The sequence below is a fragment of the Mchenga conophoros genome, linkage group LG13 (assembly GCF_057382185.1).
Source record: "Mchenga conophoros isolate Kocher_MC1m ecotype Shallow Benthic linkage group LG13, M_conophoros_male_GT1.1, whole genome shotgun sequence".
NCBI lineage: Eukaryota > Metazoa > Chordata > Actinopteri > Cichliformes > Cichlidae > Mchenga > Mchenga conophoros.
In genome coordinates this window covers 24,627,462-24,637,882 of record NC_140538.1, presented here as the reverse complement: position 1 = coordinate 24,637,882, position 10,421 = coordinate 24,627,462, and the positions used below count along the sequence as shown (strand labels likewise).

The 10,421-nt window shown below is 45.0% G+C and overlaps 1 protein-coding gene across 2 annotated transcripts in view; it reads right to left on the bottom strand.

The window, feature by feature from the left end:
* Positions 1-672: 672 nt before the first annotated feature.
* ptk7b (protein tyrosine kinase 7b) overlaps positions 673-10,421 on the bottom strand; it is a 77,411-nt gene continuing 67,662 nt past the window's right edge. For both annotated transcript variants that reach the window (XM_085297388.1, XM_085297389.1), the window contains exons 6-20: positions 9,858-9,988; positions 8,277-8,543; positions 7,729-7,865; positions 7,474-7,609; positions 6,850-6,969; positions 6,396-6,545; positions 5,875-6,022; positions 5,301-5,428; positions 4,372-4,572; positions 3,918-4,079; positions 3,591-3,823; positions 3,406-3,486; positions 2,945-3,096; positions 2,670-2,848; positions 673-2,581 (exon numbers count right to left, since the gene is read on the bottom strand). In XM_085297388.1, the coding sequence (XP_085153514.1) occupies positions 2,421-2,581; positions 2,670-2,848; positions 2,945-3,096; positions 3,406-3,486; positions 3,591-3,823; positions 3,918-4,079; positions 4,372-4,572; positions 5,301-5,428; positions 5,875-6,022; positions 6,396-6,545; positions 6,850-6,969; positions 7,474-7,609; positions 7,729-7,865; positions 8,277-8,543; positions 9,858-9,988 (2,386 nt within the window). In that variant the 3' untranslated portion in view covers positions 673-2,420. The remainder of the gene's footprint in view (positions 2,582-2,669; positions 2,849-2,944; positions 3,097-3,405; positions 3,487-3,590; positions 3,824-3,917; positions 4,080-4,371; positions 4,573-5,300; positions 5,429-5,874; positions 6,023-6,395; positions 6,546-6,849; positions 6,970-7,473; positions 7,610-7,728; positions 7,866-8,276; positions 8,544-9,857; positions 9,989-10,421) is intronic.

Sequence of the window (10,421 nt, the reverse complement as noted above, 5' to 3'; positions counted from 1 at the left end):
GGGAGTGCTAAAACTCACTAAGCACATAGACCCATTGAGGAAACTTCTTTAAAAGCTAGTTATCACATTAAACTGTAAACAAATTATAATAGGGAAAAAAATGTTTGGCAAGCCTCAAGGGTCAGCTTTAATCCTTACCTAACCACACAGCGCCTTCTAGTGGCTACAACAGAGACTTTTTATTTGGATAAAGAAAAAAACAGTACTGGATGTACTTTTACAAGGTCATAAGAGTGGTTTAACAAACTACAGCCCAACACTATAAAGTACAAATCCTTTTAGTCCTACTTCTAGCCCCCACCACCACCACCACACACACTTTAATTATGTGTGTGTAACTTGTAGAGACTTGCAAGAGATAAACAATCCACCTCATTTAAGATTTCATCACTTATGCTTAACCTCATATTTTGTTGTAACACGGCTGCAAGAAGAGCGTGTCACACAACACTCTGGTATCAGTGAAGAAGCCACCAGCTCCATGATTTACAACATATTTTCACTTCAATACAAAAAACAAGGCATTTATTTCTCACCACTCCAACACCTTATTTGGGGGTGAACTTGTACACAGCTGAATTACCACATTTTTTTTTTCAAATATTTGTTACAACCTCAGCATAAACACTGAGCTGAAAATATTAAGAAGTTAAAGTAACTGTCACAACAAACTGGGTAAAAACACTGTGAACCTTTATTGACAGCAGCATGTATGCTTTTGTATACATCTGTGATTACTGTGAACATGTGCTGAAGCAGATTTTAAAAAAGAAAGAGGTCTAGTTGTGAGTGCCTAGCATTCATAAAAACAAAATATTACACTAAAAACAACGTATAAAAACAGGTTCATAAACAAAGGCCATCGCATATGATTAGATGATGTAAAAACAACAACAAACAGAAAGGGAAACGGTTAAGATAATCCTTCATTTACTAGGCACTTAAACGAGCACTGGTGACCTGCAGTCACTCTTTTGACCTCCTTTGTACTTTGTGTTAGCATACCCAGCCGGTTACCAGACTGAACGCACACCGAGATGGACCGTGAGAATGAATACATAGCATAAACCACCTCACAGAAGTACCTTTCTATTACAGTTAAAAAAACAAAAGACAGGACCTTCATCATAAATAACCAGGCACCTGCATGTCCTTCTACACAACATGATATATATATTTATATATATATATATAAAAAAGGGATAATCTTTTAAGTGAAGTTAGTGCAAGGCTTCTAACATTATGTACACACTGCCTGGTGTGATGGTCCGCTTCGCAGCATTGCACAAAACAGGTGGACCAGGAGAGAAACTGTGATTGGACCTCTGGAGAGAATAAAGCAGGTCAAACGTGGCGGCGGGTTCAATTCCTGCAGCTGAGAGGACACGATGGTGTTCGTGTGGTAAAAATGAGTACTCCTACCCATCAGCAGTGACCTGTAAGCACCTCAAAGTTAACAGAGCACACTTATAAAAATGTATAAAGCCCACACTGGCACGATCTCATCCGTTCAACATGTTCCTTGGCTATAAAACATGCTTCTTTGTTGTCGTTGTTCCGGAAGTGTTACCGTAACACGGATTACTTGTTTTCCACAAACCTTCATGCAAAACCCCATTCCTTATCTGTCTGTAGGGACAACAGTTCAGTGCATGTACACACACACTCACTCAAACACACAAAAGCAAACAATTTGGGGGATTGTACCCGGTGGAGAGAGAGCAGACACCTGAGGGGTCAGGGTGGCGGACTCGGGATGCAGCTCGATGTAATTGCGAGGGGAACAGACCAGTTTAAACGACCTCACTCGACACACTAGTAAAGTGGCTGATTATCTACAGAGGCTTCATCGCTCCACTGCAGTCCCACTGTGCCCCACTTTCTCTTCAATATCCTCTTTAGATTAATGAGAAAACTCCAAGGGGTTAAGTGGTGACGTGACATTTCAGGCAAATCCTTTGCACTAATCAGAGCCAGCGAATGCACCATCATTCCTACAAACTTAGAGAGTGTGTGTGAGTGTGTGTGAAGGGGCAGAGGCACTGAGGTTGTGAGGCTCCGTGAAACGAAAACGGCCGCAGACGGGCGGGGTCACAGTGGAACCACAGGCGGAGGCTGGAGGTGGGGGAGGATCGTCCATACTGCGGTGAAGGCAAACTCCTGGCACTGCTCGCACGAAGCCATTCATACAAAGGTGAGTGCAGTTCCACTCATATAGCAAACAAGTCTAATCCACACTCAAAAAATTGTTGAAATGCATAAAAAATTAAAGTTTTTTTTTTTCTTTTTTCTTCCCCCTCAACTCTCTTCCCTGAAATGTGTGAGACTAAATAATCCAGCATTCCTGTCTGTATTTTAGGGGAAGGGGGGCGGGGCAGAGTTGGTAACAGTTCCTTTCTGCTGTGAGATGATTGGTCACTTCAGACTTTGCTGTCAGAGGGCAGCTCTCCCAGGGCGTGGACGATGTCGGTGAACGAGGGGCGCTCTTTGAGGCTCAGTGCCCAGCAGCGGACCATCAGCTTGTAGATTTTAGAGGGGCATCCGTCCGGAAGGGGTAGCTTCAGCTTTCCTGCCTGGAGACCTGCAGAAAAATGGGATGAGATGCCTTTTAAAGAGCGATTCCCTCTTCCTGGGGTAAAGACAGTAATGTGTTGCAGCGTCAAACTCACCTTCTAACACTTCGTCGTCGCTCAGTTTGGTGTATGGCATTTCCCCATGACTGAATACTTCCCACATCAACACTCCGAAGGCCCACACGTCCGACTTGGTGGAGAAGTCATCTTCAAACACAGACTCTGTTGGGAGCCAGCGCAGCGGGATCCACGCCTGCCTGTAGTGGTAGTACTCACTACACATGTGAACACCAGAGAAATAACAAAGGGACGGAAATATTAACCAGATGATTCTACTCAGAGGAGACTTTATTGTATGTTTTTGAACAGACCTGTTGTAAACGTCCTTGCTGAGGCTGAGTGACGACACTTTGACACGCCTCTGACTGCTGATCAGGCAGTTTCGGGCGGCGAGGTCTTTGTGAACGAAGCGGTGATTGGAAAGATGCTCCATGCCCTGAGCCACCTGAGTGCAGATGGAAACCTGGAGGGGGAAAAGGGGGGGGGTGTCATGGTAGAGAGACTTTGATAAGAACATAGAAGTTCAAAGTGAGCAAAGTTCAACAATTCCTCAATGGTTACTGTAACTTAACAGTGATGAGTTCAGAAGGTTAAAGGTCAAGCTACAATGGCCTGTTTCAGACAGGATGGCCTACACGATACTGCAGCAGAGCCCAAAGACAAAAATACAGAGCTCTGTATAACATTTTATTTCCGTTTCCGTTTATTTCAATGGCTTCTGGTGTGCAGAAGGCTGTTATATGTCACTCATGCTGCACAGTTCACTGCTTACTTTGGTCTTGGTGCTGATAGGCTGACTCTTGACTTTGTCATCTTTGCTTTTGGAAATTCTCAGGAACTGCTTTAGATCTCCCTGGCATGAGAAAAGCAGACATAGAGAGCAGTGCGTCAGGTACAAAACAACATTTCCGCACTTCTTCTGCGTTTGTGTCTGTATGTGTGTTAGTGTGAGATTACCAGGTCATAGTACTCTAGGATCATGTAGTGAGGATCCGCCTCCCTGCAGAGGCCCAGCAGGCGGACGACGTTGGGGTGGCTTAGCTTGGCGAACATTTCTGCTTCCCGGCGGAAGTCGAGTTGGAGCTGCTCATCTCTGGTCTGCAGGCTCTTCACAAGAACCACCGTCTCCTCCTCGCCCTCTTCGATTCCCTTAGCTTTGGATAGCAGCACCTCCCCAAACTCCCCTTTTCCTGAGCAAACATTCACGTGACACACAGCAAAATGTGAGCGCAGAAGCGCAATACACTTTTTTCACAGAAAACAGAGATGCATAGACTACTCTACCTAAAGTCGTGATGGTCTGTAGGTTTGTCCGGGGAAAGTGGAGCTTATCGTTGTTGACGTGGCTGTGGCGTTTCTCTGTGGTTGCGATGGTACCCATGTTGGTGAGCGCCACCTCTTCCTGGATCTCAGCAGTGGTGTGGCCGTTCTGTTGGACTGCTCCGCCTGATGAACACAACAAATATTCTACTGGGTCAAAGGTCACAGACGTAGTACAAATATGAATAAATCTGATCGATTTAGAACATGTTTTATATAATATGTTAAAATGCATTGTATATACAGAATATAGAACGGAGGAAACAAACTGATACTTGTTGCTCTGCTCAAAACTTTTTTTTGCCTTTTTACATGTTAAGTGTAATCAATAAAATGAACACAGGGTGGCAGCAAAGATCTTGAAATAGCATACAGGATTATTGTGTAACTGTAACCACAACTTTATCAGCAATCATACCATTAAGGCACTCCATCTCGGGCTCCTCTCCATCCTGGCCCTTCTGCATTCTTTGGGCGTTGCGTCTCTTCTTGCAGTAGAACATGAGTCCCAGGACCACAATGATGTAGGCCACAGCCGCTCCCACCGACAGACCGATTGTTTGGATCATCTTGTAAGGAGCCTTTTCATCCTCTTCAGTCGGGAAATGCACCGGTTTGTCTGTTTGGCACAGGTGAAAATTGGGGCTGACTAAAACGTGGCTAAGAAGTACACTGTGCATGGATTTAAGTCTTACACACAACAGACTGTGTTACCAGAACGCTAAATCTTTCACCACAGTGAAAGATGCAACACAGTTGATGGTAAAAGCATCAACTTTAGTGTAAACACGAACGTAAACGTTTCATAGAACAGGATTTTAAAAATAAGATTGGAACAAGCGGATGATAGAAAAGGTATTTGTGGTGAATTTTAACACAGTTAAAACCACAAACCGACTTACAAACATACATACGGTCCTTCCATTTATCTGAGCTGCCCTGTTACAGTCAATTACTTGTCTTTTACAAGGCGCGACAAACATCTAAATTTAATTGTCTCCAAAACAAAAAAGCAAAGCTGGAATACCATCCTGCTACTTTGGGAGAAAATGAGGTGATGTGGGACACGAGTGCTAGTGCGTGACTGTAATTTTCAGCTTTAGTCGGCACACAAGGAGCCACAGAGTGCGAAGCTTTATTAGATCCAGCGTCTGCCCGATCCCATCACCTCGGTGACAGCCGTGGCGTCAGAGACGCGCCTGTGGTTATTAACCTGTCCGCACGGATGACAGACAGAGGCTGAAGGTTTAATTAAAGCCTTCATCCTACACTTGTGATTCTGTGCCCATTTGCTCCTGATAAAGCAAAGCCTGTGTATGCAAATATGTACGAGTGTGCCAAACTCACCCACTACATACAGCTGAGCCACGCGGTCTTTGATGCTGCAGCTGTTTCCGGCCACACAGGTATATTTGCCGGTGTCATCCGTAGTCACGTCCCTGATCACTAGGGAGCCATTGGGCATCGTTTGGAACCTGGAAGAAGGCGCGAGACAGAAAAACACAGAGGTCTCAGTGTCCAATCTGAATCTGATTTTATATCTGCATCATTAAAAATCATCTGATTTAAAGATAATGGCTATAATTTGTGCAATTCAGGGTCAAGAAATGCAGTGCTTTCAGAATACATTAATATATTTAGCTAACATTACCAAATTAGACCATCAGGGCTATGATTGGCCCAGCACAGGAAAGTGGGGAAAGCGTGTTTAAATAATAGCTTTATTTGCTCTGGCACATTCTGACGGAGCAAATGAAACGTGAACTCTCATACTCGTTTGTTTCCAAGGTTATAATTCTATGTTAGCACAAGCTAAATCCACAACGAATGTGTGGAGATGGAGCTTTAATCAGTCGTGTCAACTGTGTAATCCTAATCCACGAAGGCTGAGCTGTGGAGAAGACAAATGTGTTTCGTTTACCTTCTGTTATTACTGATGTCCAGCGGCTTGTCTTTACCCACCCAGTGGATGTGAGGCTTGGGATCGCCCGTTGCCTGACAGTGCAGGATCGCAGTGTGACCCTGGTACACCGTCGTGTTGTCTGGTTCCACCTTGAAGCGAACGTGCACTGTTTGTGCACAAAAAGCACACACACAAACACGCACAGAAACAAACAAATCATATTAATACAACAGTTTAACCACATCTGGGGCGACAGCACCTCTTTTACAGCTTGTGCTGATTGTGGTCACTGTCCTCCCAGATAATCTACAACCCAAACGCAATTCATTAACCAGACTGTAAAAAGGCCACCAACTACACAATAAATGCTGCTGTGTTTGAAACTTAATGGCAATGATCAGTGACCGCCTTGCTATAAAACCACCCTCACATGCACCAAGACCACAAGTCCTCCTGATGTGGGGCTGATGACTAATACAGTAGCGTGGACCTTTTCTTTCACTACTCCCTGCTTCCATGACGATGAGACAGTGGTTTACCGGCTACGGTGAGGGTCACAAAGGCCCGGATCTCCCCCTGGAGGCTGTTGGAGGCGATGCAGGTGTAGTTGCCAGCGTCGCTTCGAGTGACTTTGGTGAAACGGAGCTGGCCGTTTTTCTGCTTGACGTGAGGCGGCAGCTCTCCTCCATCTGCAGGGGGAGCCAGAGAGACACACGGGGACAAGAGCTGGTCTGGTTATCCATGTGGGATTCAAGTGGTTAATTAGACTATTATGGCTACTGCAGATGGAGGAGGGAAGTGATCTGTGGTGATAAATCGCCCTCACATTGTGTTTATTCTACACAGGTTGCTACATATTCTTGCGGAAATGACATTTGTCATCATAAGCATTGAAGAATTAATGCCTGCTAAAGGGTTCTGGGTGAAATATTGCTCAACAGCCATTCCTCATCAGATCTGAAGCTATAGCAAGTGGAATCAGTGGCAGCAGACCTGTTTTGGACCAGCGGATGGTGGGGGGCTCTCTTCCTTTAGCCGAGCACTGGATGGGGATCTCTTTGTCCAATTCCAAGCACTGGGAAGGCTGCGGGGTTGGGGTGAACTTTAGTTTCTCTGAAACACAAGTAAAAGCACAGCACACGTCACACACGGATGACACTAAGCTGACGCAAATCATGTTCAGACATATTTGGGAAAAATGTGTCAACAGGCACGACGAGCACACAGATCTGATGAGCGTAAAAGCTGAGATCTATCAGAGGTTGAGATCATGGCATGTCACACCTTTTATGAGATCAGATAAGAATTGATCATGGAGATACCACGTTACAAATGGAGGCTAAGCTAAAGCTGTTGTGTGTGAGTCATATTTTACATCTCTGTGGGTGTCCTGCAGGGTCCACAGATCCACAACACAGTTATAGAAAACCACGCACACAAGCCCACAGCCATGACCACATCGCATTTATTTTTCATCTCAGCGCCGTATTGCTCATCATTCCCTCGCTCATTACACATCATCTTTATCTCCGGGAAATATCTTCAAATAGATTCGGAGCAAACAAAGGATGATCCACTGTATATACTGATCAGCTAAGTGATTCCCACGCATCTTACCGAGCACAGCGACCTTAGCATATCCCGTCAGCTGTCCACCCAGAGTTTTGGTTTGACAGCTGTACACATGTGCATCATAGACCTCCACATTGTTGATCCTGAGGGTCCCGTTAGGGAATATCTTAAACCGGATGTCCTGGTGAGACAAAAAAAAAAAAGACAAAAAGTTTTAGTAAAACTGTGAAGGTACAAACAGACCAGCTTTCTTCTGTATGTCGTTAAAAGAAAAAGACAGTGAGGAAAGTGAAAACCTACCTCGGGCTGAATGATGTTGCTGCTGCGGAACCAGGTGACCTCAGGTTGGAGGTTGGCTTGAGCGTGACAGTGGAGGTAACCGGGTTTACCTTCTTCTAAATGGCTGTCCTTAGGCATGTCCACCCACACTGGGGGAGCTGTGGACAAAGAGACAACTCTTCAGCTACATATCGCTGCCCTGAAGGAATATCCAATGTGTCAATCACCTAGGCTCACTGAACAGACAAAATACACATTAGCTTCTGTTAGAGGACCCAATGCTCCCAGCATTAATAAACCTACTGTAGGATACATCTGGGATACTGGATGTATCCTGCTAACATTAGCAAGCTTGCGCTCTGCCCTCTCACTTCATGCTCTACGCATCATGCTTCTTAGCTCTCAAGATCCCATCTTCCTTTTAAATGCCTGCAACACCACAGTTACAATCTAAACTTTGATCATCTCCGTGTATACATACAAACGACAAACAACCACTTTAAAAGTACTTTCTGTACTTAGTTAAAGTGAATTTAGGGTGCATTTAAAGTGGTCTTTGTAGGACTTACTGGCCACAGTGAAGGTGACCTCCTGTATCCTGCGTCCAGCCTTATTCTCGGCCACGCAGGTGTAGGTGCCCGAATCTCCCTTCTCCGTGGGACTGAAGACCAGATATTTCCCATCTTGGTGTACTCGGCCCTCTGTGGGCACCCGCTGACCTTCTCTCTCCCACCACACCACTGGCGGAGGTTTGCCATGTGGGGCGTTGCATTCTACCTGCTGCAGGCTGTTCACTGTGAAAACCTTCGACGCCCGGGGCACCATGTCTTCTATTTCTGTAGCGGGAACCAGAGAGAGCGAGCAAATGTTACGAACTGACTTAGCAATTCAAATGCTGACGCTGGTTCATTAGAGGACCGCTAATAATCATCAACCTGTGCTTTAACCTTGTACGAGCCTAAGATCTAAATCAATTAATGAGAAGAAAACACATTTCTCAGCAAATGAAAGAGAAGCAGAGCTGCGAGAAGAGGGAGGGCACTGAAATGAATGAGGCGGAGCCACGATGGGAGCGACTGTTTCAACTTGTCCCTAAACACTGAATTCTACTGTGACACAATCCCCTATAATGCCTGCAGGGATTAGCATCAGATTAGGTGAATTAAGGTATTTAAATGGAGCTGTGGTTCACTGGGTTAAAACTGCAGATACAGTTGTACCTTGTTAATCCAAAACCCTTGGGGGGAGAAAAGGGGCTGCTGGAGAGGGGAAGGAAAAAAAAAGTGCCCGGGACATTGAAATGCAAAGAAATTTTAGCCCTGAGCTTATTCAAAATATTTGACGTGCGTGCACTTGCATTTCAAAAAGCTGGCTGATTAGTAAGATGAGAAGATACTACAGTCATCTTGTTGTAGTTTCAACCTCAATGAGCTGTTTTAAAGTTGTTTCAAGAGGTTATCTGGGAAGACGCGGCGCAAGGAAAGAGCCGGCTTTGTTAGTGCATGCACAATATTAAAACAGCTTCACTGTGTTTGGACTTGTATATAATTTGGTTCCCCTTCCTTTTAACTTCTTCTTCTTTTGCACCACCAAAGACTTTTATTTGTTGTAGTCTTAAAATGTCATTTTCACATTACACTGATTTATAACACTTTAGAAACAGTCATCTCATGCAAGGAAAGCTGCAGCGTGTTTTAATGACGTTCGGCATTTCACAACCTCCTAATTACACTGCTCATTACCCTGGTTGAGTCACACTGATGAGTTATCTAATGTAACATCTACTGCTTGAGTAAAGCGAGTGCCAGGTGCTGTTCACTTTGGAGGAAACTTGATGAGTTAAAAAAGCTTGGAAAACAGCTGGACGCTAAGGGGAAACAATATGAAGGGGAAGCAGCAAAATGCTTCTGTACGGCGCGTGGTAGTGGATGCAGCTGGGCCGGATGTCAATACAGGAATGTGATTATCATCGGAGAGATCTGGGCACTAAGTGAAAGCGGCAGAAGGAGGAGGAGGGAGGGAGGGGGGATTAGAGCAGGAGAGATGGAGGGCAGTGTTCATATGTAGCCCGTTCCACTCAGATTATAGGATAACAGGGGTTTCTAATTGTTTACGCTCGAGTTTTGTATGTGTGTACGTGTGTGACGCACCAGCTATGAGGAGGGAGGCCTCCAGCGTAACCTGTGATCCTCTGAGGCCGCGACCGACACATCTGTAGGTCCCCGTGTTCCTGGGCTTGACCTGGGTGATCAGCAGCGTCCCGTTGGATAGAAGGAAGACTCTGTAGAAGAAGAGAAAGAAACAATCTCTCTCAATCACTGATCCACAAACAACATTTCGCACATTCTTCGCAGAGAAAAGCACAGCGGAGAGAAGATTTCTGCACAGATACAGCCAACGAACCTCAAATCTTTCTCAGTCTGCATCTGCAAACCTTTCTTAGAGGTTTCGCTTTGACCTGCAAGTCAACTGCCCGAAAATTTGGACTTTCCATTCTAATTTGGCCCAATTCAGTAAACCCAAGCCATCTGCTGCTCTAAATCTGTAGAGGTAAATGCTAAGAATCTGTCCACGGAAAACAAAGAAACAAATGTGTCCTACATTTTGAGTTAATTAAAAAGAAAAAAAATCTCGTGCTTCAGGAGGCCTGTCCTGACAGCTGGCCCCTGGAGTCTATCAGGCCGATGGGAGTATCAGTGTCAGTGATGGACAGA